This window comes from Heptranchias perlo, chromosome 8 (assembly GCF_035084215.1).
Source record: "Heptranchias perlo isolate sHepPer1 chromosome 8, sHepPer1.hap1, whole genome shotgun sequence".
In the NCBI taxonomy this organism is placed as follows: domain Eukaryota; kingdom Metazoa; phylum Chordata; class Chondrichthyes; order Hexanchiformes; family Hexanchidae; genus Heptranchias; species Heptranchias perlo.
Genome location: NC_090332.1, coordinates 11292220 through 11318496, shown reverse-complemented (window position 1 = coordinate 11318496; position 26277 = coordinate 11292220). Strand labels below are relative to the sequence as shown.

Genomic DNA, 26277 nt, shown 5'->3' with positions numbered 1-26277 from the left:
ATTCTTACTCTTGTTTTGGGCTGAACCAGACTGTTCACAATCCAGGCATCCTATTTACCTCAAGTTAAGTGTTTGACCTGATATCCTCTCCATCACAAAGCCCACCTCCATAACATTGCCAGCCTCCGTCCCTACCTTAGCCCATCTGCACATGAAACCCTCCATGTTTTTGTCATTTCCAATCTTGACTATTCCAATGCTCTTCTGGCCGGCTGGCCTCCCATCCTCCACCCTCCGTAAACTTCAGCTCATCAAAAACTCTGATGCCTGTATCCTATCCTGCTCCTATCCTTGCTGACCTACATTAGCTCCTGGTTCACAATACCTACAATTAGAAATTCTTATCCTCTTGTTTAAATCCTTTCATGGCCTTACCTCATCCCTTCTTACTTCTGTAACTTCCTCCAGCCCCACAACCTCCTCCCCCCACAAACCCCGTATTCCTCTGAATCTGGCTGTTTGTGCACCCCTCTCCTTTTGCCCCACCATTGACGGCTGTCCCTTCAATACAATTCCAATGCTAATGGCAGTGTTCCCACTCTCTGTACTCTAGCAGGGAATTTCTGTTCTAACAATAATTCCCACTTACAGTATCCAGAGACTGGAATTGCTGTATTGAGGACATTGAGGAGAGAGAGATCCAGTCCAGAACAGATCCAGCCAGACCCAGCTAGGACTGAGAGGAAAGGGGTCCAATCCATACTGATTTTTGTCAGCAAACTGACCGGGCCCCCAAAATGGATTGTCTGAATGCAATGTTGATGTTTGGCATGTATGGCAGCGAAGCGCCGTTGTAGGCCTTGGCCTACTCTGCTGTTTCTATATCTGGTCTGGTAGTTGGCCCAAATGACTGGGGCTGCTGGTAATTAGCCAACCTGAAATCGCATCAGACAAAGATATTCACTGTCTCCCAGGTCTTGTAAAATTGTTTACAATTGTCAACCCCAGTCCATCACCGGCATCTCCACATCAGGTCTTGTAGTTTGACAACCAGGAACCTGTGCTGTCCAGCAAGAAAGGATCTGTTTCTCGGAAGTCTCTGGAGAGAGGGGATGGGGTTAGGTAGCCAGCATATGTCATCTTGACTATTGTAATGCCTTTTCCTGTCCTCCTGACTTTCATAATGTAATTTTAGGGTTCAAGCAGCCTGGAGGAGAGTTGACGAGATTCCGCCTTTTGGGAAGCCCATCCTTTTTTGCTATTTGGTGGCCTCGATTGGCTTTCTGGCACTCCAGAGCACTTGCAAGAACTCATGTCCAAATTTTAATCGAAAGAAGAGCAGGAAATGCAGAGCTGCATGTGGGCACGTTCTATATTTCTCTTTGTATTTGTCCATCTTTCACTTTACTGGAATAAAGTTTAGAATCTGAGTCTACTGTCTTATCAGTATTATTGTCTTCAAAATGTGATGACTATAAATGCACGTTGTTGTTGTTGGCTACTATTGTGCTAAGTGGGTAGCTCCAGTCTGGCACATTGGTCATTAAACCAAGCTTTTTTCTATCTCACCTTTTGTTGAATTTAACATGCTTCCCATGGTTTGATGAAGAATGGTGACAAAAGTCCTTTCACACGGTTCAAATGTGTTTTCTTTAACAAATAATTACATTGCTTTATCTGTAAATCAAACTGACAGTGAAGTGTTTTGTGTTGCAGATCATGTGTATATGCCCATTCTGTCTGTCTTAAATTACCATTTTACTTTTATTGCACACAGAAAGGGCCAACAAAAGCATCCAGAAACTGAAGTGTACTTTGGAGGGGAAACTTCAGGTAGAATCCTCTGAGCTGTCTCCAGTGGATGGACTTGACACTGTCCAGTCAAACTCATTAAGTCTCCCAGGGAGGGGAGGGAGTCATGGTGAAATGGCATGGCAAGAGCTACAACACAGTCATGCAGGTGACCACGGATTCATATTTATTACTGAATTTGTTTTTTCTTGTTGAATTTAAGAGTTTTTAGCATTGAGCTTGAAACTTTGCTCTTTCTGAAATTATTGCCTATCTTTTTATTATTTGTTTTAGTAAACTGAAATATGTCTTTTTGGGGAGGATTGTTGTTTCCGCGAGTAACAGTGTGCTTTGCCTAGTAGCAACAATTATGCCTCCATGTGTGCTAGTGTTACAGGAAATCTACTGCAGGGACTTTTTAACTTTTTTTGGCATTTTTAAAAAGCTTTGCTTTCCTTTTGTAGTTGTCTTTTTAGTGTGCTTTCAAATTCATTTAAGTCATAACATTTGGTATGGTTATGATATTAATGTTTGTAAAAAAAAATTCCCTATGGGATAATGGGCTGCTCATTATTTTAATACCAGTTCATAATGGAATGAATTAATGTTCTATAGTTCAGAAATAGAATTTACCATGCAATTTTAGTAATTAAATGGGAGAAAAGAGCAAATGAAAATTATAATTATCACAAAATACCCTTAAACCAAAAGTATAGAGAGATGGGTCAGTAGTAAGCAACAACAACTTGCCTTTATATATAGTGCCTTTAACATAGAAAACTTTATGGAGTACTAGCAGGAGGAACAGAACACCAAACCAGGGGAGGGAGATTAGGAGGAGTGCTGAAGGCCTGGATAGAAAGATATGTTTTGAGAAAATGTTGCACAGATGAGAGAGACAGGGAGGTTAGAAAGCAGTTTCCAGAGAGTAAGACCTGGATGGCTGAAAGCTTTGCCACTAATGGTAGAACAAAGAAAGGGAATGATGCGAAGGAGGCCTGAGTTTGAAGACTGAAGGGTTTGGGAGAGCAAGTAAATCTGGAAGAGTTCACAGAGGTGGTGTGGCGAGGCAGTTGAAGATGGGTAGTGGTTGTTGGAGGCCAATCATCTCATCCCCAGGGCATTGCTGCAGGAGTTCCTCAGGGCAGTGTCCTAGGCCCAACCATCTTCAGCTGCTTCATCAATGACCTTCCCTCCATCATAAGGTCAGAAATGGGGATGTTCGCTGATGACTGCACAGTGTTCAGTTCCATTCACAACCCCTCAGATAATGAAGCAGTCCGAGCCTGCATGCAGCAAGACCTGGACAACATCCAGGCTTGGGCTCATAAGTGACGAGTAACATTCACGCCAGATAAGTGCCAGGCAATGACCATCTCCAACAAGAGAGAGTCTAACCACCTCCCCTTGACATTCAACGGCATTACCATCGCCGAATCCCCCACCATCAACATCCTGGGGGTCACCATTGACCAGAAACTTAACTGGACCAGCCATATAAATACCGTGGCTACGAGAGCAGGTCAGAGGCTGGGTATTCTGCGGCGAGTGACTCACCTCCTGACTCCCCAAAGCCTTTCCACCATCTACAAGGCACAAGTCAGGAGTGTGATGGAATACTCTCCACTTGCCTGGATGAGTGCAGCTCCAACAACACTCAAGAAGCTCGACACCATCCAAGATAAAGCAGCCCGCTTGATTGGCACCCCATCCACCACCCTAAACATTCACTCCCTTCACCACCGGCGCACTGTGGCTGCAGTGTGCACCATCCACAGGATGCACTGCAGCAACTCGCCAAGGCTTCTTCGACAGCACCTCCCAAACCCGCGACCTCTACCACCTAGAAGGACAAGAGCAGCAGGCGCATGGGAACAACACCACCTGCACGTTCCCCTCCAAGTCACACACCATCCCGACTTGGAAATATATCGCCGTTCCTTCATTGTCGCTGGGTCAAAATCCTGGAACTCCCTTCCTAACAGCACTGTGGGAGAACCGTCACCACACGGACTGCAGCGGTTCAAGAAGGCGGCTCACCACCACCTTCTCGAGGGCAATTAGGGATGGGCAATAAATGCCGGCCTTGCCAGCGACGCCCACATCCCGTGAACGAATTTAAAAAAATAAATAATTCAGTGTGTTCGGCACAGGGAGCCACTGTAGGACCATGCAAATGGGAGTGATTGCCATTCCTGTCCTGCACTTAGCCCTATTTAGCCGCTACTTCCAGAGGTGTGCGTAAGGTCGAGGGAAGTGGTACAGAGGTAGAGCTGGGTGTCATCAGCCTGTGGATGATGCCATCTAAAGGTAACTAATAGATAAGGAAAAGGAGGAGGCCAAGGACAGATCCTTGGGGGACTCTATGATGGGAAAGGAAAGTGAAGAGAAGCCATTGCTGGAAATGCACTGGGTGCGATTGGATAGGTAGGAGTGGAACCATGCAAGGGCAGTTCCATGGAGCTGGACAACAGAGGAGAGGCAGTGGAGGAGGACAGCAAGCACCTTGGTCACAGTCACAGAAGCTGTTATTCAGATCTTTGGTCGGGTGATCTTGGTGCCGTGGTGATGCCAGACTGGAAGGATTTAAACAGGGGGTTTCGGAATAAACTTGCAAGGAGCTGGGAGGCGCCAACAGGTTCAAGGACCTTGTAGAGGAAAGAGAGGTTAGAGATTGGATGGTAAGGAGGATGGATGGGTCGATGGTGGGTTTTTTGAGCAGTAGTTTTGAAGGGTAGAGGGCTTTGCCTGAGGAAAAGGAATTGTTTACAATGTCAGCTAAATGTGGGTTCAGGAATGGTAGTTGAAGGCTCAGGAGTTGGGTAGGTATGGTCTTATGGAAGAGATCAGTTTGTAGAGGGCAAGGAAGGAAACGGGAGAGAAACTGCAAAATGATGAATACTGAGGACAGGAGCTAGCGAGAAATCTGGGACAGAGGAGGAGGCGGAAGCAGCAGACCTGTGATGGTCTCAAACTTAAAGATGAAGAAATCATGTGCTCCTCACATTTCCTATTGAAGGTGAGGATGGAGAAAGCAAGAGATAGAGGTTTGAGGGGATGGTTAGAGGAGAAGTGGAGCCCAGGGATGTCCTTGCCTTCCAGGATAATTTGGGATTAGTAGGTGGTTTTGTCAGAGGAGCGTGAAGTACACTAAAGCTTGACATGGTGTAGCCAAATCTGGCAATTAATAATCAAGCTATTTGTGCTAGGTATGCTCGTTTCTACCCGTCTGGTCTAAGGGAGAAAATATGGATGTGTATTGGGGAAATGTTGAGCGGGGGTCATTGCTTGATTTTCTGGGAACAAGAGTGTGACAAGTTGGAGATGAAGGAATGGTTTAGTGGGTTGACAGCAGCAGAAGTGTCATGGTGAATGGAGGGCTAAAGGAGAGGAAGTTGGGAGTTACAGAGAATTGGTGAAGGAGCTTGGGAATTTTTTTTTACGAAAAGCGAATGGTGAGGGTGGTGGGATTGGGGATTGATAACTGGGATAACCAAATGATCAGAGAAATCCTCATCTATGATCAAGACCTTGCATACAGAGAGGCAGGATACAAAAAATAGCAGTCGAGAGTCTGGGTGGGATTAAGTGAGGTATAGGATGGCAGAGATGAGGAGGCTAGGTGAGTTCAGGTGTAGGATCAGGAGTCACTTGGTGCCAAAGCAAAGGGATGATATGTCCATGGAGAAGTCAGCATGGGAGTTAGAAGAGTGGTACCCAACAGGATTTTGAATGAGAGGAGGGAGGGATAGAACAGGGTGAAATGCTTGAAGGCAAGGCAGAAGAATGAAGTGGAGGATAAGGAGTTCATGCCACGCATGAGTAATTACAATGCATTTATTAGGAAATGGATATGCTTGCCTGATGTGCATTACCATGTTTTTGGTGCTCATTTTTTCTTTTGAGATTTTCTGCTTTGTGAATGTTGCACGTCTTTGCAACACAATTGTGTGAAATAATCCTATTATTCCACCGGAAACATCTATAGAAATTGTAATTGAAATTGTAAGTTACCCGTTCTATTCCAAAGTTTCCAGGGAAAATGTACTAAAGCTGGATACTTCATAGCTACTCACATATTGTACTTGGTTTATTGGAGAATAACAAACATTAAATCATAATACACTGCCAGCGACAAAGACACGAACCTTTGCATAAGGGTCTTTTGCTGGTAACTAGCAAGATACTGTAGGATCATTTTAGTTGTGGGTCAGATGTTATCTTTATCCTTACTAACAGAGGACCAGAAAATTACCTAAAATAGAAAATGTGGTATAAATGGCAAAAGCCCTGTAAGAAAATCAATTCAGGCTGCTGTTGTCTTTGGTCCCCGCCGTAAACTCTCTTCCCCAGCCACTGACTCCATCTCTCTCTCTGGCCACTGTCTGAGGCTGAACCAGACCGTTGGCAACCTTGGCGTCCTATTTGACCGTGAGATGAGCTTCTGACCATGTATCCGCTCCATCATCAAGACTGCCTACTTCCACCTCTAACATCACCCGTCTCCGGCCCATCTCAGCTCGTCTGCTTCTGAAGCCCTCATTCATGCCTTTGTTACCTCCAGACTGGACTATTCCAATGCTCTCCTGGCTGGCCTTCCATCTTCTACCCTCCCTAAACTTGAGCTCATCCAAAACTCTGCTGCCCATATCCTAACTTGCACCAAGTCCCATTCTCCCACCCCCACTGTGCTCGTTGACCTACGTTGGCTCCCGGTCCGGGAACGCCTCGATTTTAAAATTCTCATCCTTGTTTTCAAATCCCTTTATGGCCTCAACCCTCCCTATCTCTTCCAGCCGTACAACCCTCTGAGATCTCTGCACACCTCCAATTCTTGCCTCTTGCTCATCCCCGATTTTAATCGCTCCACCATTGGCGGACGTGCCTTCAGCTGCCTAGGCCCTAAGTCCTGGAATTCCCTCCCTAAACCTCTCTGCCTCTCTACCTCTCCCTCCTCCTTTTAAGATGCTCCTTAAAACCTACCTCTTTGACCAAGCTTTTGGTCACCTGTCCTAATACCTCCTTATGTAGCTTGGTGTCAAATTTTATTTGATTACGCTCCTGTGAAACGCCTTGAAACGTTTACTATGTTAAAGGCGGTGTATAAATGCAAGTTGTTGTTGTGTTTAGCTGATTTTGAAAACATGCTGTTTATGTGCACTTATTAATTTTCCGTGTACGAAGTGCATTTTGTGTTCAGTGAGCATCGCTAAAGTATTAAAATGGACTGTATTAGGTAATATCTTCTTTTTGATACAGTTAACGAGCTTAGATCCCTGCTGCGACAGCAGGAAATGGAAGAAAGGACAAGTTCACCAGCAAGGTCCAGGATATGTCTGACGGTAATATGCAAGTAAATTAGAGCATGTTGATGTTTAAGCCAGCAAGCACAATTTTTACATTAGTTTCACTTGGGTTTTAGACTAAGTTTTCTGTATTTTCCAAGTGTACGGTTACCAATTTATATTTACATAATTGGTGTATGGCAGAAAATCATAAAATTAGTTCAGTAATGGCCCGGTTGCTTTAGTGATAGAATATTGGATTTCCAATCGAGAAGAACATAAGAAATATGAGCAGGAGTAGGCCATACAGCCCCTCGAGCCTGCTCCGCCATTCAATAAAATCATGGCTGATCTTCTACCTAAACTCCACTTTCCTGCCCTATCCCTATATCCCTTGATTCCCTTAGTGTCCAAAAATCTGTCAATCTTAGTCTTGAATATACTTAATGATTGAGCATCCAAAGCCCTCTGGGGCGGAGAATTCCAAAGATTCACAACCCTCTGAGTGAATAAATTCATCCTCATCTCAGTCTTAAATGGCCGACCCCTCAATCTAGACTCACTGGCCAAGGGAAACAGCCTCTCAGCATCTACCTTGTCAAGCCCTCTAAGAATTTTATACATTTCAATGAGATCACCTCTCATTCTCCTAAACTCCAGAGAATATAGGCACATTCTACTCAACCTCTCCTCATAGGACAACCCTCTCATCCCAGGAATCAATCTAGTGAGCCTTCGTTGCACCCCCTCTAAGGGAAGTATATCCTTCCTTAGGTAAGGAAACCAAAACTGTATACCATACTCCAAGTGTGGTCTCACCAGAGCCCTATATAATTGCAGCAAGACCTTCTTACTTTTATACTCCAACCCCCTTGCAATAAAGGCTAGCATACCATTGCCTTTGTAATTGCTTGCTATACCTGCATGTTAATTTTCTGTGATTCGTGTACAAGGACACCCAATCCTTCTGACTACCAACATTTGTTAGTCTCTCACCTTTTAAAAAATATTCTGCTTTTCTATGTTTCCTACCAAAGTGGATAATTTCACATCACCCCACATTATACTCCATCTGCCACCTTCTTGCCCACTCACTTAATCTGTCTGTATCCCTTTGCAGCCTTTTTGCATCCTCCTCACAGCTTACTTTCCCACCTAGCTTTGTATCATCAGCAAACTTGGACAGATTACACTCGGTCCCCTCATCTAAGTCATTGATATATATTGTAAACAGCTGAGGCCTAAGCACTGATCTTTGCGGCATCCCACTAGTTACAACCTGCCAACCTGAAAATGACCCGTTTTGTTCCTACTGTCTGATTTCTGTCCGTTAACCAATCCTCAATCCATGCCAATATATTACACACAATCTCGTGAGCACTAATCTTGTGTAACAGCCTCTTGTGTGACACCTTATCGAATGCCTTTTGAAAATCCAAATATACTACATCCACTGGTTCCCCCATTTCTACCCTGCTAGTTACACCCTCAAAAAAATTCTAATACGTTTGTCAAACATGATTTCCCTTTCATAAAACCATGTTGCCTCTGTCTAATCATATTATGATTTTCTAAGTGCCCTATTACTAATAATAGATTCTAGCATTTTCCCAACTACTGATGTCAGGCTAACTGGCCTATAGTTCCCTGTTTTCTCTCTCCCTCCTTTCTTGAATAGGGGGTTTACATTTGCTACCTTCCAATCCATGGGGACTGTTCTAGCCCAGGTCACATGCCCACCCTTAACTATCATTCAAACTGGCATATTGCATTAATGTTCTGTAGTTCTAAAGCAAGTCAACTGGCAGAGTGATTTGCAGCAAAAGAGGACTCTATCTTGAGGCAAAGGAAGAAAAAACTGATAGATCTACTTCCGGTCGAGAAGTTTTCTGTCAGTTCATTGCAGAGCATCATTGATGCCATCTGTGTCCTTTTTCGCTGAAGGAAGGAGTATGGTAGTGAAAGGTAACAAAATGTTTCACTAGCTCTTAAGTGGGCCGCTATGTGGAGTTCCTGACAAGTAAAGAAAGTTACCCTACATACTTCTACATATATATTAATTTTGTGGTGCTTGCACTATGAATAGACCCTAGACCAGCATCAACAATGATTACAGTGAAGTCTGCAACTGGAACATCCTTTATGGCACATGTCCTGTAAGGGAGAAAAAAAAATCAGGGGTCTCCAGTGCTAGAAACCCCTGATAGTCTGGACTTTCCAACTGATATACAGTGGCTGATGCCTACGATGCAGACAAGGATAGTGAAACAGGGGAGTGTGTTCTTTATAAATCAGTGGACGTGATGTTGAAGTATCTGGCCTATGCTGCTGCATTTGGGGTACAATGTTCAGTTTTAGTCCGTATATAGACAGGACGGAGTTGTTGAGGGAATCCAGAAAAGGGCTGTAAAGCTGATTCCTGAACTTAGGAGGCTGATTTAAGAGGAATGATGGTCTACCCTGGGATTGTACTGTCTTGAGAAGAAGAGGATGAGGGGGACTTGATTGAGGTCTTAAGATTTTCATAGGTGTGGCGAAATTAGATTCAGGAAAGTTCTTATATCAGCCATGGAATCAAGAACTGGGGACACAGTTTAAAGTTAGGGGTACGAAAGGAAAATAGGATGTTTAGCCAACATTTAATTAGAAGAAGAAATAATTATGGAATATATTGCCAGAAAGGGCGGTGGAATCCGAAAACCACGGCAGGGTTGGATCATTGGAAAAAGGACTGGATGAGTTCCTATTAAGAAAGTTCTTACAGGGGTATTGATTACAGAATCACAGTAAGGAAATGGTAAGGGTAAGCCTGTAGTCTTCCCCCTGCCCAAAGTATTACTACTACTATAACTAAATTACTGACTGAATTTTGTAATTAAGTTGCAGGATAAATTTACTAATGCATTTTATAAATCAGAATACACGCAGACAGATTCCAGACTAACCATGAACCTTCAACTAGTATCTGTATAATCTAATATAGCACATTCTACACTCTGAGTGTCTGATTAACAACAAAAAATATCTTTCACACTTTCTGATTATCTCAGTAATCACTATCTGTTAAGTTAACCATGGTGATTTCCTCGAGTACAGAAAGAAAGAAATTGCACTGTATCATGTCATGAGGACACCCCAAAGTGCATTACAGCCAACAGTATACTTTTGAAATCAAGTCACTCTGGTACATAAGCAGACGTAGTAGACAAATTGTACACAGCAAGATCCCACAAAAAAAATGAATGAATGACCAGATAATCTATTTTTGTTGATGTTGGTTGATGGAGGAATGTTGGCCAGAACATCCTTATCATCTTTCAATAGTGTCATTAGATCTTTCAAATTCATCTGAGCTAGCCAACAGGCCCTTGGTTTAGTCTTTCACCCGACAATGCAGATCTCCCTAAGTATTACATTGACTTGTCAGCCTAGATTATGGGCCTGATTTTACCAGGCCTGCGGGTTTCCGGCAGGTTGGGTTTCGGGAGCGTGGCCTCCGCGCCCGGTGAAATTAGTGGGTTGCCCGCGCGATCGTAGCAGGCAATGCACTAATTGGAGCCACTTACCTGCTCCTCCGGGGTCCGCGCTGCTGGTCAGCGCGTCGGGCGGGCTGCGCATGCGCAGTACGATCTGTCAGCTGGAGGCTCTCTAGTTAAAGGGGCAGTCCTCCACTGACAGATGCTGCAACCAGTGGAACAAATTACAGCATGGAGCAGCCCAGGGGGAAGGCTGCTCCCATTTTAATGATGCCTCACCCCAGGTATCATCAGATGGGGTGAGTAGGAGGGGGAGGACAGAGATCTTCCACCCGGCGGGCGGGAGGAAGCGGCCTGCCTCTGCCACCAGGAAGGCCTGGCTCGAGGTGGCAGAGGGGGTCACCTGCACCACCAATATATCGCCCACCTGCATACAGTGCAGGAGGCGCTCCAATGACCGCAGTAGGTCAGCCACAGTGAGAACACGTAGTCTTTCCCCTACACTCCGTCTGCCACAACACTGCCCCCCCCCCCACCCCACATCTCCTTCAGCACCGCCAACACTATTCTGTCACATCACCCCTCATACCCACTCAAACCCCATCCTCATCTTACGTGCACCTACTCACCTCGCCAGTACTCATCCTGCCACTACCACGCAACCCAATCCTCATACAATCTCATGGCTCTATCCCATACGCACCCTCTCGTGCATCTCTCTCACGGCCAGCCTCACTCAACCTGCCACCACCAGTGCTGCAGCCACAGGGCATGCATCACATATGTGCAGTAGGCAACGTACGGCAAACGTGTCGTGAGCATGAAGGGGATGCACAAGGGTGTCTGAGGGTTTGCCATGGGTGTTACCTATATTGAATTTCGGAGCAACAAACATCACACATTATATTGGCACCACCACTGCCATGTCTCCGCGAATCCTGTCTGTTGTGTGCAATAATGCCCGCTCCTGGGTATCACTATGAGGACCCACCACTGATGCCACCCATTGTGTTACTGCAGAGTAGGTGCAGGTGTATTTGCAGGGCTCTTCTGCGCAGACGACTGAGAGACATCGGCGGTGTACCCGGCTGCACCGTGGAAGGATGCGGAGGAGAAGTTGTGGAGGGCAGTGGTGACTTTTGCAGCGACAGGTAAGCAGATGGTGCTGGGGCCAGCCAGGAGCAGCTCGGCATGAAAGAGGCTGCAGATGTCCACAACTACATGTCGAGTGAATCTGCGCCTCCATGTGCACTGCTGCTCGGAGAGGTCCGGGGAGCTGCGCCTCGGTCTGTGGACCTTGTGACGAGGGTAGTGCCCTCTGCAACGCGTCTCTCTCTGCGGTAGCCCTCCCTCCTGCTGTACAGGTGGATGTCTCACAGCACTCTGTTGTGGAGCTCCACTTGTCAGAGGTGGATGGCGAGGCTGGTGATGCTGTTCGTCCTCCGAGGGGGTCATGACTGCAGCTACGGCGGCCCCCATCCGCAATATGTACATCTGAGGGGGTCCGCAAGGTAGGCACATGTCTCCGGACCCCGGGGTGAGTGTGCAGGTTGGTGACTTTGACCGTCAGGACGGGGGTGGTGGAGGCCACACTTTGTCCCAAGTGACAGAGCGGCCTCCTGCAATGGGTGAGGGTCTCCCCCACCCCCCCCCCCCCCCCCAACCTGTCAAATGGACCTTTGCAGCTGCCACAGGCTGACACCTGCAACACGTCCACTTCAACTAGGACTGTTTTCCCCAGTGTGTGAAACAGTCCCATGTTTCCCCAAAATCACACACAGTCCCTTAATCAGGTCAGTTAATGACCTGAACAAGCGAAATAAATAACCTCAAGTGGCATCCCGCTGGCTTTAATTGCCTGCGGGATTCCCACCAGCGGGGGCCACGCACGCACCCCCGCACGTCATCGGGGAACCCGGAAGTGGGCGGGATCGTGGCGCGATCCGGTCACGTGACTGAATATCGGGATTTTCGGGGCCCCCCCGCTGGAAACCCACAGGAAACCCAACGGTAAAATCGAGCCCTATGTGTTCAAGTCCGTAGGAGGTTTGAACCCACAACCTTCAGAATAGGATGTGCGAGTGCTACCAACTGATACTTGTTACCAATGTAACTAATATTGTATTGGTGAAGTCCTATAGCTTTCATTTATCAGTAATGTGTATAATATTTGTATCTTCAGTTAGTCAAATGATATTTCCATTTTGGTTGAGCCACAGTTGCATTGAGGCTATAGTGGTTATCTATTTTCCATTTGAAAATGTTTTAACAACGATTTACCACATTGTTAATATGAAACAAGGTGACCAGTAATTTTCCCCATAAAACCACCTTCTGCAAAGTACAAGCCCATTGGATTATTTGTGTAAACTAAATCTATAAATCAGATTTAAAAATATTCATACATTCACTTAAAAATATTTTAACACTAACTTATTACCATTTCATTTGCATATAGCTCGTGGGTCCCTATACAGCCATTCTGATACACTCACTGAAGTTCTTTTTACTTGCATTCACTTTAGCGAACATTGCTTTCAGCAATTTAAATAGATTATGCTATTGGAAAATATATTAAATAAATTAATATATTAGAATAGTCAGTAATTTGTTACTTATTACAGCATACAACTGTCAGTAGCAAAATACATATACTTATTTTTAAAATTTATATTATATTACTTTTTAACTACATGATTTTAATATATCATGTAATTAGCAACAGTACTGCTGAGGGGTCCCTCGTGTGGTTAGGAATAGTACTGATTTGAAGTAATTGTAAACAATTTTACAACACCAAGTTATAGTCCAGCAATTTTATTTTAAATTCACAAGCTTTCGGAGGCTTCCTCCTTCGTCAGGTGAACGATGTCCACATCATGATTTGAAGTAGTGTTTAGATATTGTTATGTTACGAGTATTGGGGGAAAATATAGGTATATAAAAACAAATCCAGTCATAAATGAATGATCACTTAGTTACGACATTTGAGCATCTGACCTGTAATTCCCACTTCCAACCTCTGCTGTTCCCTCCCTGACCAGGCTCTCTACTTCTAACCCTTGCCTTCTGGCTGGCTGTTAGTTGTTTCCTGATGTTTGTTTATAAAAACTGCCTTGCACGTTTATGCTGTATTCATAATATTTAATGGAATTTTTTTGTCATGCCACAGCTATAAGCATACTACTAACTACAGTTTGTCAGTTAACTATAACCAAAACTACTGATTTGCAGCTTCCTTGGAAAAATGTACAAAATTACAAAATATGGACCCCATGACACCAGTAAAAATCCTGTAATGCCAAGTAATAAAAATTGAATTTGACTTGGTGAGTCACCATAGAGTAGTGACCCTGTCTGTAACTTTTTAATGTAGTTGCTTCCAGGCTGATTGGGTTATCGCAGCTGCTTTCATATGTCAACATTTGGAAATGGTTTTTGTTTTCTGAAAGTGTAGTCAGTGTTTGGTAAAATTTGGGAGTCTTGTAGAATTAAGAGCCTTTTACCTCAGATCATCTGTAGTTAAGGAAATTTGCAACAACAGCAGCCGCTGGTGGATGTGAACATTTACTGTGTCTGCAGTGAAAACTTAGGCTCTTCTAATATCATGCTATGAGAAACTTTTATGTGCTAAGTTAGCTGAGTTCATTACACTGCTATGAAGAGTAGCTATGACCATCCTCAGTTTATTGTGCAGTAATAGGACTGTATACACCAGTTCTGTCTTAAGTTTTTAAAAGCCAGCGTCTTCCCTCTTTTCACTTACGTAGCTACCTTTTCGCATTTAAGGATAATGTTCTTTTCTTTTGCAGTCTGTAGTCTCCCTTGTGAATTGCCTGGCTAGATTCCAGTATGTTGATGGTATAAATATCTTAATCTAAACATCTTCAGCAGTCTTAAACTCATGTCATTCGAAACATTTTTTTCAAATAAATTACTTATTACATGTTTTATATCTACTTGACTTAAGTCTGTAACTCTGACGAGTACATAAAATTTAGTAAGAAATTAATTGGCCCCTTAACGGGAGTGGACGCTATTTTTACAATTAAATGCTTTGGTTAATACTTTGCTGAAATACTTTTTTAAAACTTCCACTTTGTGTTCTGTGTTTGAGATAATCTGCTTACCTGCTAAAAGTATGACTGACTATCACGAGTCATTAGGACTTAATTTTGAGTTGCAAGAGTGTACAGATAAGATGAGAATCCATAGAATAAAGTACATAGTCTTAATTTATTAGCACTGAAAACTGTTCACTGAGTTTGAGAGTTGAGCTTGGCGAAGTGACACATTTCACACTGATGTATAAGTATATGCTACAGCAAAAGTTACTCAGTACCTTTTTTAGTGTTTGTGATGTAAACTGAAAAGTAGTTACTAATTTTTCACTGGTAGAATCTTTGCCTGAACAAATTTAGGGCAATACCAGATCCTGTGAGAACTGAGGAAATAAATGATCTGAATCATGAAGTATTCTAAATTATGAATATATATTTATAAAGATTTGGTCCTTTCTTTTCATATATAGAGACCAGGAAGAGATTCAGTTGGATCGCCAGCTATTGAAGATCTTGTACCTATTCTTAACGACCAATCAGAATATATCCAACATCTGGAGGCAGAAGTTAAGCTTTTCAAAGTTAGTTGCATGCATATTTATTCCTTAACTGAATTATTCCTTGAGGAGGTTGGGGGAAGGTTAAACCCTTGGGAATTTTAGCACATTCGACAAAAAGTAAAATTTCATTATGATCCTTTTCTCGACAGTGTGCTCAAGGAATTCCTTGTGGCCTATACCCTGAATGTCTATTTTCATTTTGTGAGGTGGAGGTCCCATTAAATATTTATTTATTTATTTACGAGTGGTTAGCAGTACTTAAAAATGTAAGGTAAAAGACTTTCAAAAATAGGAAAAGATCATTAGGCCCAAAAACCCTAAATGAATCATACCGCACCTAAAATAGCAACTGTAATTATATAACGGGCCAGATCCTGCTGTCCAAATGGCGGTGAGGCTAATGGCGCTCGCCGTTATTTATGCGTAAATGGTACAGCAACTTCAGATGAGGGGCAGATGCGCGGTTAAACACAGAGATCCAAAAGTTGCTGTCCGAGATGCTCCGCTGTTCGCTTTGCAAAAACGATATCTCGCTGTCTGACTCACCATTGAAAGGCGTTGAACGGCGTGAAGTTGCTGTTTTTGTGCAGTAGATACGATCTAAACTCGCCACAGAAAGTTAAGTTTTGTCCATTTCAGTCTAAATACCCTTGTAACGATGTGATAAGTGTTAATTACTGCCAGTCAACCTCTCTGGCACTGAAAATTAACTATTAAAAGTGTGGAGTCGCATTCCTTCAGGTTTTAATTGTTGTTGGAGATTTTAAAAATGTAAAATTAAAAGATTTTTTTTTAACTTTTCCTTTCTGCCTCTTTTGTTTCTCTCTCAATTCAATCTTTCTTTCCCTCTCTTTATATCTCTTTTTGTATTAGATTTGACATTGAATTCACCCACTCTAATTTACACTTCCTTCTCAGTCCTTGCGCTGTTAATTTCACAATCTTTCAGTCTGATTGGTTAAGGAGATACACAGTTGCTTGCCCTGTTCACTAAGGTCCCAGATGCCCTGTTTCTCTCGCTTCGACGGTATCAGCTCACACTTTCACCAACTTGCCACACAAAAAATTTAAAAACCTTAACATGCAAGGGCAAGTCTAATTAATGGCAGATGCCATTAGATGTCCTGCTACAGCAAATTATGGCCCAGCATCTTTAACACAGAAAACGTTCCAAGGTGCTTTTCACAGGGGATGGGAGAGATATAAAAGAAATAAATTAGCCATGGTGCACAAGTTAAATGCAAAGTTCACACGTAAATTATGCTCTCTTGGGTAAGCTACTTGAGGAAAGCTGGTTGCCTATTTTTTTTTATTCGTTCATGGAATGTGGGCATTGCTGGCAGGGCCGGCATTTATTGCCCATCCCTAATTGCCCTTGAGAAGGTGATGGTGAGCCGCCTTCTTGAACCGCTGCAGTCCGTGTGGTGAAGGTTCTCCCACAGTGCTGTTAGGTAGGGAGTTCCAGGATTTTGATCCAGCGACGATGAAGGAACGGCGATATATTTCCAAGTCGGGATGGTGTGTGACTTGTGTTGCACCCCTTTAAGAAGTCAGGAATTTTGTATAGGGGAGATGTTTAGTGAGATGAGGGGAAAGAAAAGGAAACAAATCACCTCCAGGTTACCATTTTTCAAAATAATTGTATGTGCATTACACGCAGCACAAACTGGAGAAGTTATGTGTGGAAATACTAAGGGCGCATCAACCATAGGACCCCTTTCTATGGGTAAATTGAGGATCATTGATTTGTGTGGAAAATATACCCAATGCTGATTATCGAGGTGGAAAAGACATATGTTCTGTTGAAGATATGTTAATCCCTTGTGAACTGATTCTGTGTTTATTATTCCAGTATCTAAATATTTGTACTTAAAGGCCATAATCACTGCAGAAATAAGCAGCTTCTACTGGCAGTAGTAACAATGAACTCATTATTTCTAGCATGAAATGGAAGGAAACAGGGGCCCTATAAATACCAATATTTTGGAATGTAAAGTAGGAAAAATAAATGTAATCTACAGGTAAATACTTATTATTATGGTTGGACTCTCTGAACACTTGACGTGTGCTACAGCAAAAAGACTGTTTTCAGTAACAGACTGAGTCTCCCATGGATCAAAACCTGCAACCTTTACATGTGCCTTGATTAGGATAGTGTGACATAACTGTGCTATATCACACTGGAGACCATGTGGGATGTCTTTCATGTTACAGGCGCTTAATGTTGAGAAGTTAACAATCTCCTCTCAAGTATATTCCAGATGGACCAGCCACTCTCCACCCCCTTTTCCCCCCCACCTTCCAGATTTGCAACCCTGACATTTCAAAGAGAGATGGCCTGGCCCACAAACAAACAACCTAATTTCTTATTGCTGCGAGTAAGACCAACAAAGGAAGCTGAGCGACTCCTATTGAAAATGTAAATAAATCGGGAGTTTTGTGCTTGGTCACTCCCTGGATACAAAGACAAAGGAAACCGCTATCCAAAACTAATTTTTAACATTACTGTACATTAAAAAAAATCCCATTTGACATCAGATGCAAACTCTGCTTTCAGCACACTTATTATAACTTTTACCTATCAAGCTACCTCCTCCTTTAAGTGGTGCATTTTGTTTATTTCCTGGGGAATTACTTCCCCAATTTCTGCTGGCACAGCTTACCATTGTTGTGTGAATGTAGGAATGTCATAGTCATTGTAGCACTAGAGGATGTGCTTTTTATAATACACTGGGTTCAAGTGACTTACCAAGGACATTGGCATTGTTTTTAAATGCCAGATACAGAGTCAAAATACTGCTGGTTATTTTCTGCAGTATAAGAAAACAAAAACATGTTAAAATATAAATAACATGACATTGTAGCTTTGAGTGTATGTTTTCATGGCAGTGTTATTATTGTTCTATTACTGCTGCATTAGATATTTCAATTATAAATGTCAGATACCTTTTTTTAATATTATTTTGGCATTCCGTAAGTGTTAACCCTGAGTGGCATCCCAGTTCTTAAGACAGGTCAAGCTCAACTTTGACCCTGAGGCGAAACGACCAGGCCATGACTAAGGCCTAAATGGAGAAGGTGGCCAAGGCAAGGGCAATGCAGAGCAGCAGGATATGGCTGAACAGGGGACTGGAGGCTAGCCATAACTATATTCAGAACGAGTAGAGGTTATTAGGGCGTCCTTGTTTATTGTAATTGTAAAAGTCAAAGCTGCTGTTTGTGTTTGTTTTCAGCTGAGATAAGTAATTTATTATAGAAGTATCAGCTTGGCTCAGTGATAGCACTCTCTTCTAAGTCACAAGGTTTTGGGTTCAAGCCCCACTCTAGGACTTGAGCATATATTATAGGCTGGCACTTCAGTACACTACTGGGAGTGCTGCGTTGTCAAAGGCGCCATCTTTCGGATGAGACGTTAAATTGCCTTGTCTGTCTGTTTAGGTGAAAGGTAAATGATCCCATGGCACTATTTGGAGAGAAGCAAGGAGTCCTCCTGGTGCCATGGTTAACATTTAACTTTCAATCTACATCATCTGAATAGATTATCTGATAATTGTTATAATTTTCCCTTTTTTGGACCTTGCTGTGTGCATATTGGCTGCTGTATTTGTCTACATAACAACAGTGACTACAATTTAAAAAGTAATTCATTGGCTGCGAAGCACTTTGGGATGTCCAATGCATGAAAAGGGTCTATATAAATAGAATTGCTTTCTTTAATAATACAAGTAACAATCAATTATGCAAATATCTGCTTTAGTGATGAGAATGGTAAACAAAGTCTTAAACAAATGCTGTTTAGCTACATGAAAAAAACTGACAAGTGTTAATTCTGACGTTACTTGATTATGGATTCCAGAATCTTCGTCAAAAACTACATGGACTAATTGGCCCTTTTGTTAATCGTATGCCCAATAAATAGTCATCAAAAGATGATGGATTTCACTGTTTCTTGTAATATAGGTAACTCAGTATGCAACTTTCACTCTGTCCTAAATCTTTTCTTTGTATGTTTCTCTGAAAAAAGATTACATTCTTGACAAATTCTTTTGTCTCCATAGAAGAACAAGCTAAAATGTGCTTGATTGTACAGATATAGTGCAGTATTCAAGAATAAGCCCTTTTTGAAAATAGGCACTGGGAGGTGTTCAGGGAGATCTAGGTGTAGTAGTTGCCTATAGAAAACAATATAATGCATGTTTAACCTCTATCCGTTCCATTAGGAATTATCAGTTTGAGCTTTGTGACTTCAAAATAGCCATATAGGGACAGATTTCCTCTCTGCAATGATATTATAATTCCATTTATGAAGAACAGGTTTATTTCATTACAAAAAGTGCACAAAGGAATTTTTCTTCCATTGTTAATTCAAAGAAATAAATACAAATGTCTTAACCTCACTGTAGTGTGGTGCAACATATAGTTTGAATAATAAATCTAATTTGTACGTAAAGATTAGTTCAACCTTTTTATTTTTGAGGTTCTCTTACTACAATACAGTGAGTTGTTAAATTACATGATCTGTTGGGCCTTTTTGTGTTCCTCAAAATTCTTCTGTTATCGTTTAATAATATTAGTTCAGCAAAGGGTCGTAAGTATGGAAAATACCAGCAGAAAAAGAATTGAAAGTCTAATTACAATGTTCCCTTTAAGTTAATTGTGAATTTGTATCTTAATATTCTTGTGTTGCAGCTTTTATGAATTAATATAATTCAAGGTATAAATGTTGTAAATTATATTGAATTAGAAGTTATTGTTGGATTGAGTTTGACATAGTGTTATGTGCTGTAATGGTATGAAATAAAATATTTTTCAGAAATTCTAACTGTAGCAGTGTTTCATGACTTTAAATTAAAGACAGTTTACATTAATTTTAGTTACAGTAACTAACCCATCACTAAATTTAAAACAAAACCGACAGCTCTTGAGTCACTTCTTTAACTGGTCATTCTTCTCTTTGCTGTTATCAGCTTGCTCAGTTGACAGCACTCTCACTCTGGGTCAGAAGGCTTTGGTCTTGAGCTCCACTGCAGGCCTTGAATGTAAAAGCCAGGCTGAGAGACTGCTGCAAAGTCAGAGATCCTGTCCTTCAAATGAGATAGGAACAGGAGTGTAGGCCATTCAGCCCCTCGAGACTGTTCTACCATTCAATTAGATCATGACTGATCTGATGTTAAATCAAGGCCTGTTCAGGTGGATGTTAAAGGTCTTGTGGCACTACTTGAAGCGCACAGAGTGTTCTCTTTGTCCTAGCCAACATTATTACCCACTCAACAGATACCACAGAAAAATCAAATTGGCCATTCATCTCACTGTTGTTTATGGGAAGTTACTGGAGTGCACAATGACTGCTGGGTTTACCTATGTAACGACAATCTCTGCATTCCAAAAGTACTTCAATGTCTAAAGTCCTTTTGGACACTTTGATGACCTGGTACGGTGCTGTATGAATGCAAGTATTTCTTTCCACCCCAAACAAGCCCAGAAGTTTGTGTAAATAATATGATGTTGTAATGGGAGGGGGAGTGAAACCCTTTGTACTCGAGATTTGATTTCCAAGTATTTCCCATATATTTAATGCTCAATTTCAAAAATCAAGTAGAATATTGAATTTATCCAGCAAAATGAGAAATAAATAAACAATATTACTTCAGGTCTTATCCTTTGCAAAGAAAAGCAATTTAAAAGCCATGTTCAATCTTTAGGACCATTGCCCTAATCCATCAAATTATAGATGAGTGGGAAAAGACGTTCTTTGAGTTTCCACTGCTCTGCAATATTCAATCATCAATGACTGCAGCAATTACTGAATTGGGGAAAAAAATAGCATTGTAACCCTAACCCTGTTGCTGTTCAGAAGCAACTTGGAGGCTATCACTCGTGACTTGTACTCGAATGGAAAAATCTACATTAATGCGGATGAAAACATTAGATTGGAAATTTCAACATGGTGAATTGCTTCAACCAATTAGTAGGATGTTGTGAGTTCAAGGTTTCTGACTTAGAAACTTGGCCATTTTGAACAATTTTTGTCCAGATTTATTGCGTTAAATGTGTTTCTGGAAGAAAATACTTATTTACATATAGAAAATATATTGAATTATTCTATTATCCCAACAAGGCAAAAGCATATGAAAATACTATGCATTAAATTACATTTAGATATAAATAGGTGTCAGCCTTAGCACAGTGAATGCATTTAACAATTTTATAACTCGTATCACATCACATGGTAATTGATGCATATAATGTGATAAATCATTTTACATCTTGCTTTAATTGTCCAATAAATAGTTTCAAAGTGTATGTAAAATAAGTAGTAGGATTTAATGCGACAGGGTGTCTTTTTAAATTGCCAAAAAGACATCTTTTAAGTTTTCATCTATTCTAGCGATTTATTATCAATTAGGGTTTTATGGCAGCCTAATATTCTACAATATTTAGCTATGATGACACATTGCAAGACTTAAGTTTGATTTCAAATTTGTACAGCAATTGTGGCTAAGTTACACAGCATTGATTGAATTATGTTCAAAAGGTTCTAATTTTATAAATACAATGATTAATAATCACTTTAAAGCCAAGTGGGAGAAGGGTTATTTTAAATGTTCTTGTGTTACTGCAGATGGCACTGTGCTCATTTCAGTTTTTCACTACGTTGGTAAACTTCCTTACACAACATGTTTTGCAATTCAGGAGGAGTTCTCGAGAGTGAAACAGCGGGTACAGGTTGTTGTGGTTGAAAATGAAAAACTTCATGAAGAACTGAAATCGAGAACTGTTCAGGATACTCTGAAAGAACCATCCGTGTGCCCGTTTTCAGTAAGTCTGAATTTCCCAGCAGGATGCAGAACTTGAATAGCATTTTTTTGGTACTAAATTAAAAAAATTTAAGTCACTAAAGTTACTTTATTCTTTGGTAAACCATGAAAAATTATAGTTCAAATGAAAGTTTCATGAGACAAAGTTCATAGTACAAGATATTTATCTGTCTCATATGTTCTGTATGCAGAGTATGCAGTACTAAGACAGTGGTTATTGTTCCTCGCATAGTTTGCATAAACATTTGCATACTATTCTAAGAAATTAGAGTCTGAGTTCCACAGTGGCCTGATAGACTGCATTGTGCTGAAACTTTCTTGCATAATGAATTTCTGAACTCAACCAGGTCATCTGAGGTGGGCTGCCCTGTGCCACTCACATTTGGTGGGTGGCCGGTTTAAAAGCTGCAGAAGCTTGTTTGCTGGGCTGAAGGTACAGTAATAATGCATGCTACACTAGGACCTCAGGAAGCAGAAAAATCAAATTAAATGAAAAGACTGCGACGGGGGTGAAACATCTGTACCAAAACAAGGCAGCTTATTCTGAGCTGTTATGAGAAAGGAGACACTTTATTTGTTCTAAATTTACTAACATTTCTAGGAATACAAAGGGCATTTGAATGCAAAATTAGACTGGTCATCTGGTCTATCTTAATTTGAATATATTCTGACAGTAAGTGTACTTATTTTCTATATCCTGATCTTTAATGCATTTGCAGGTTGGTTCATAATGGAATATTTCTAACACAAATAAAAAAGAATTGTGTTTGCAAATGAACTTAGTTATAGTTTGATATTAATAAATGCTTAAATAGGGGATACTCTGGCTTTATCACATTTATACACTGCTTTAGGGTATGATACAATTTTAGACTTTACCATGAAGCAATTGTTCATGTAGAAAGTAACCACCAGCATCATTAGTTGGATTCAGGTGCTTTTCAGAGTCTGTTGCTTGAAACTAATTTTAGATTCTTTTGATTTTTTTTTATTGCATGCACCTTCATACAGAAGCAAGTAGCATGGTATTGCTATTATTTTACTCCTAAATTCTACAGTGGCTGTGTATATTCTAGAAAGATCTAATTATTATGGATCTACACAAATGTGTTTGGAATTCTCAAGAATGGGTTCACCAAATCTGAGAGCTTTACCATATACTTTGGTTACTGTGTTCCTACTTCATTTTGTGCCATTATTATGTTATGGTGCTCTTTTAGAATCCTAGTCATACAGCACAGAAGGAAGCCATTTGGCCCATCATGCCTATGCTCTTTGAAAGAGCTATCCAATTAGTCCCACTCCCCTGCTCTTTCCCCGTTGCCCTGCAATTTTTTTCCTTTTCAGGTATATATCCAATTCCCCTTTGAATGTTACTATTGAATCTGCTTCCACCACTCTTTCAGACAGTGCATTCCAGATCATAACAACTCGCTGCATAAAAAAATTTCCTCCTCATGTCCGCTCTGGTTCTTTTACCAATTATCTTAAATCTATGTCCTCTGGTTACCAACCCTCAGTGGAAACAGTTTCTCTTTATTTACTCTATCAAAATCCTTCATAATTTTGAACACTTCTATAAATCTCCCCTTAACCGTCTCTGCTCTAAGGAGAACAATCCCAACTTCTCTGGTGTCTCCACATAATTGAAGTCCCTCATTCGTGGTACCATTCTAGTTAATCATCTTTGCACCCTCTCCAATGCCTTGACATTCTTCCCACAGCCCTTTATATTCAAGTCCAGGTCATTAATATATTAATATATATTTTCTTTAAAAGTTTTGTAATTCACAAAATTGGGTACCTTTTCCCAAACTTTTCCAGGCAAATTCACCAGCCTCTTGCCCGGTGGACCAAAACGCTGTAAGAACAATGGAGGTGCAGGAGTCAACCTCACCAATGAAACACCAGAATCAGACATGTTGTTTTTCTCCAAAACATCCAGAGAGCAAAGCTGCTACAGAAGAAATCAAAAAGTGGCAGCTAGAAGTAGTGAGTACATGGTGTGCTTGTATAAAACCTATTTAAAAAGAATAAACTTCAATTGCTGGCAATCTGAAATAATGACAGAAAATGCTAGAAATACACAGTAGGTCAGTCAGCCTCTATAAGGAGAAGAAACAAGTTATTGATTTTTCAACTGTGCAACTGTTGATCGGAATCAGAGAAATGAAGGTCCTTTCTAATGAATGGTGAAACATTGGAACCTAACTCATCTTTTCTCTTTACAGATGCTTACTAATCTGCTGTGTATTCCCACCATTTTCTGTTTTTATTTCATATTATACATATACAGGTTTAAACAATATAGCAAATAAAAATAGTGTGTGTACTATTCAGGTTTAGTTGAAATTTGATTAATACATTTTTGTTTTACTTAGATCAAATGAGGTCTTACATAGAGATAAAAATGATCAATGCTGGAAATCTGATAAGAAAAAACAGAAATTACTGGACATGAATTGTAGGCCACTCAGCATCTGATAGAGTTTTGGGGGGGAGATCAATCATCAGAACTGTAATTTCCCATTTTGTGTACTTATTTGAGGACTTGATTATATTGTGCCATTTCAGATTGTAATGAGACCAATCTGTAGTTTAATGTTAACTCTAATGTACTGTAAAATAATTGTGATTTCTGGTTTTAAAATTTCTTCCGGTGGGGTTGGGTTTCATGGTTGCTCAGTTGGTAAAAGCAGTGTGAAACTGAGTCATATAGACAGGAGGTCTCAGTTTGATTCCTGCTCTGTGCTAAGTTAGCTTATCTCAACTGGGGTGGTAGTAAGGACACTATAATTGGCGTCAACGCCCTTGTGCTAGGGAGGGAAAAAAACAGCAGAGGCTCTTGCTCCTGATTTCTAGATGTCATGCTACGGCTTCTGTATGAAAGTGTGTATTCATGGATGGCAGGTGAGGATCGGATCGAGCTAAACTCTGGGGCCCTCTGGGGTTATATACCTAATAACACTCACTGTCTAAGCTCATGCATGAAGAATGGCCACTTAGGCAAAGTATGAGGATGATCGATGCCTATGGTTCTGTACCCCAGCAGCAATTGGTGTCGTGAGAAGGGAGAAAATTGGCAAAAAAAAAATTCTTGGGAGCTATTCTCTCTCCTAAATTCTGTAGTTGAAGAATTCTTTTATCCCAAAGAGTAATAATTTGAGGGCAAACTCTTTTTCATAACTTCCTCATTTTCTGTTTCAGGAAAATCAGAAAACTCTTTACCAAAGGAAGACTGAAACTCTAGAGGCTCAGGTTTCATCATTAAGGTAATAATATCCAGGATAGAAATTAATTGAAATAATGTATTCATTACTTAAGTTCTCTGCTATGTGGCCACCACAGATTTTTATTAAAATTTATGGTATGTTATTAGGCAAAAATACTTATTGCTGAAAATGCTTATTGCTCTGATGATGAGAGCCATTTCTTCACCTACTATTGATGCTTACTGGTGCTTATATTAAATTTTTCACATAGGAACAGGAGCAGGCCATTCAGCCCCTCTAGCCTGTTCCACCATTCAATTAGATCATGGCTGATCTGTATCTTAACTTCATCTATCCGCCTTGGTTCCATATCCCTTACCTAACAAAAATCTACCAGTCTCAGTTTTGACATTTTCAATTAACCTAGCCTTTTTGGGGGAAGAGTTTTCCAGATTTCCACTACCCTTTGTGTGAAGAAGTGCTCTTGACATCACCCTGAACAGCCTAGCTCTAACTTTAAGATTATGCCCCCTTGTTCTGGACTCCGTCAGAGGAAATAGTTTCTCTCTATCTACCCCATCATGTCCTTTAATCATCTTGAGCAGCTCAATTAGATCATCCCTTAATCTTCTGTACTCAAGGGAATACAAAATAGCAACCTGTCCTCGTAATTTAACCCTTTTAGCCCTGGTATAATTCTGCGCTGCATCTCCTCTAAGGCTAATAAATCCTTCCTGAAGTGCTGTGCCCACAACTAAATGCAGTACACCAGATGTGGCCTAACCAGAGCTTTATACAACTGTAGCATAACTTCCACCCCTTTGTATTCCAGCCCCCTTGAGATTAGACTTTTTAATTTTTTTTTTGTACCTGTCCACTAGTTTTTAGTGATTCCTGTACATGGATCTCTCTGCTCCTAGCTTCTCACCATTTAGAAAATACTCTGATCGATCTTTCTTAGGTCCAATGTGGATGACCTCACACTTCTCCACATTGAGCTCTGACTGCCGCGGTTTTGACTGATGTCTGGGTTTGGTAACCATATTTGAGAAATGAATTCCTGGGATATATTGAGAGTACGCTAGGGAGCAAAATGAATTAAAAATAAGAGGTTTTCAGTTGATTTTTAGTGTT

General features: G+C 41.1%; 1 protein-coding gene across 8 annotated transcripts in view; it reads left to right on the top strand.

Moving 5' to 3' along the window:
- Window positions 1-26277, top strand: part of sdccag8 (SHH signaling and ciliogenesis regulator sdccag8) — a 263176-nt gene that overhangs the window by 4772 nt on the left and 232127 nt on the right. For 6 of the 8 annotated variants that reach the window (XR_010963604.1, XM_067988650.1, XM_067988649.1 and 3 more), the window contains exons 2-7: window positions 1718-1900; window positions 6991-7073; window positions 15024-15134; window positions 21807-21932; window positions 23756-23923; window positions 25139-25203. Coding sequence is in view for 7 of the 8 variants with exons in the window: in XM_067988650.1 (XP_067844751.1) it covers window positions 1718-1900; window positions 6991-7073; window positions 15024-15134; window positions 21807-21932; window positions 23756-23923; window positions 25139-25203 (736 nt within the window). In the remaining variant the exon portion in view is untranslated. The remainder of the gene's footprint in view (window positions 1-1717; window positions 1901-6990; window positions 7074-15023; window positions 15135-21806; window positions 21933-23755; window positions 23924-25138; window positions 25204-26277) is intronic. The other 2 variants (XM_067988651.1, XM_067988652.1) reach the window with 2 other exon arrangements.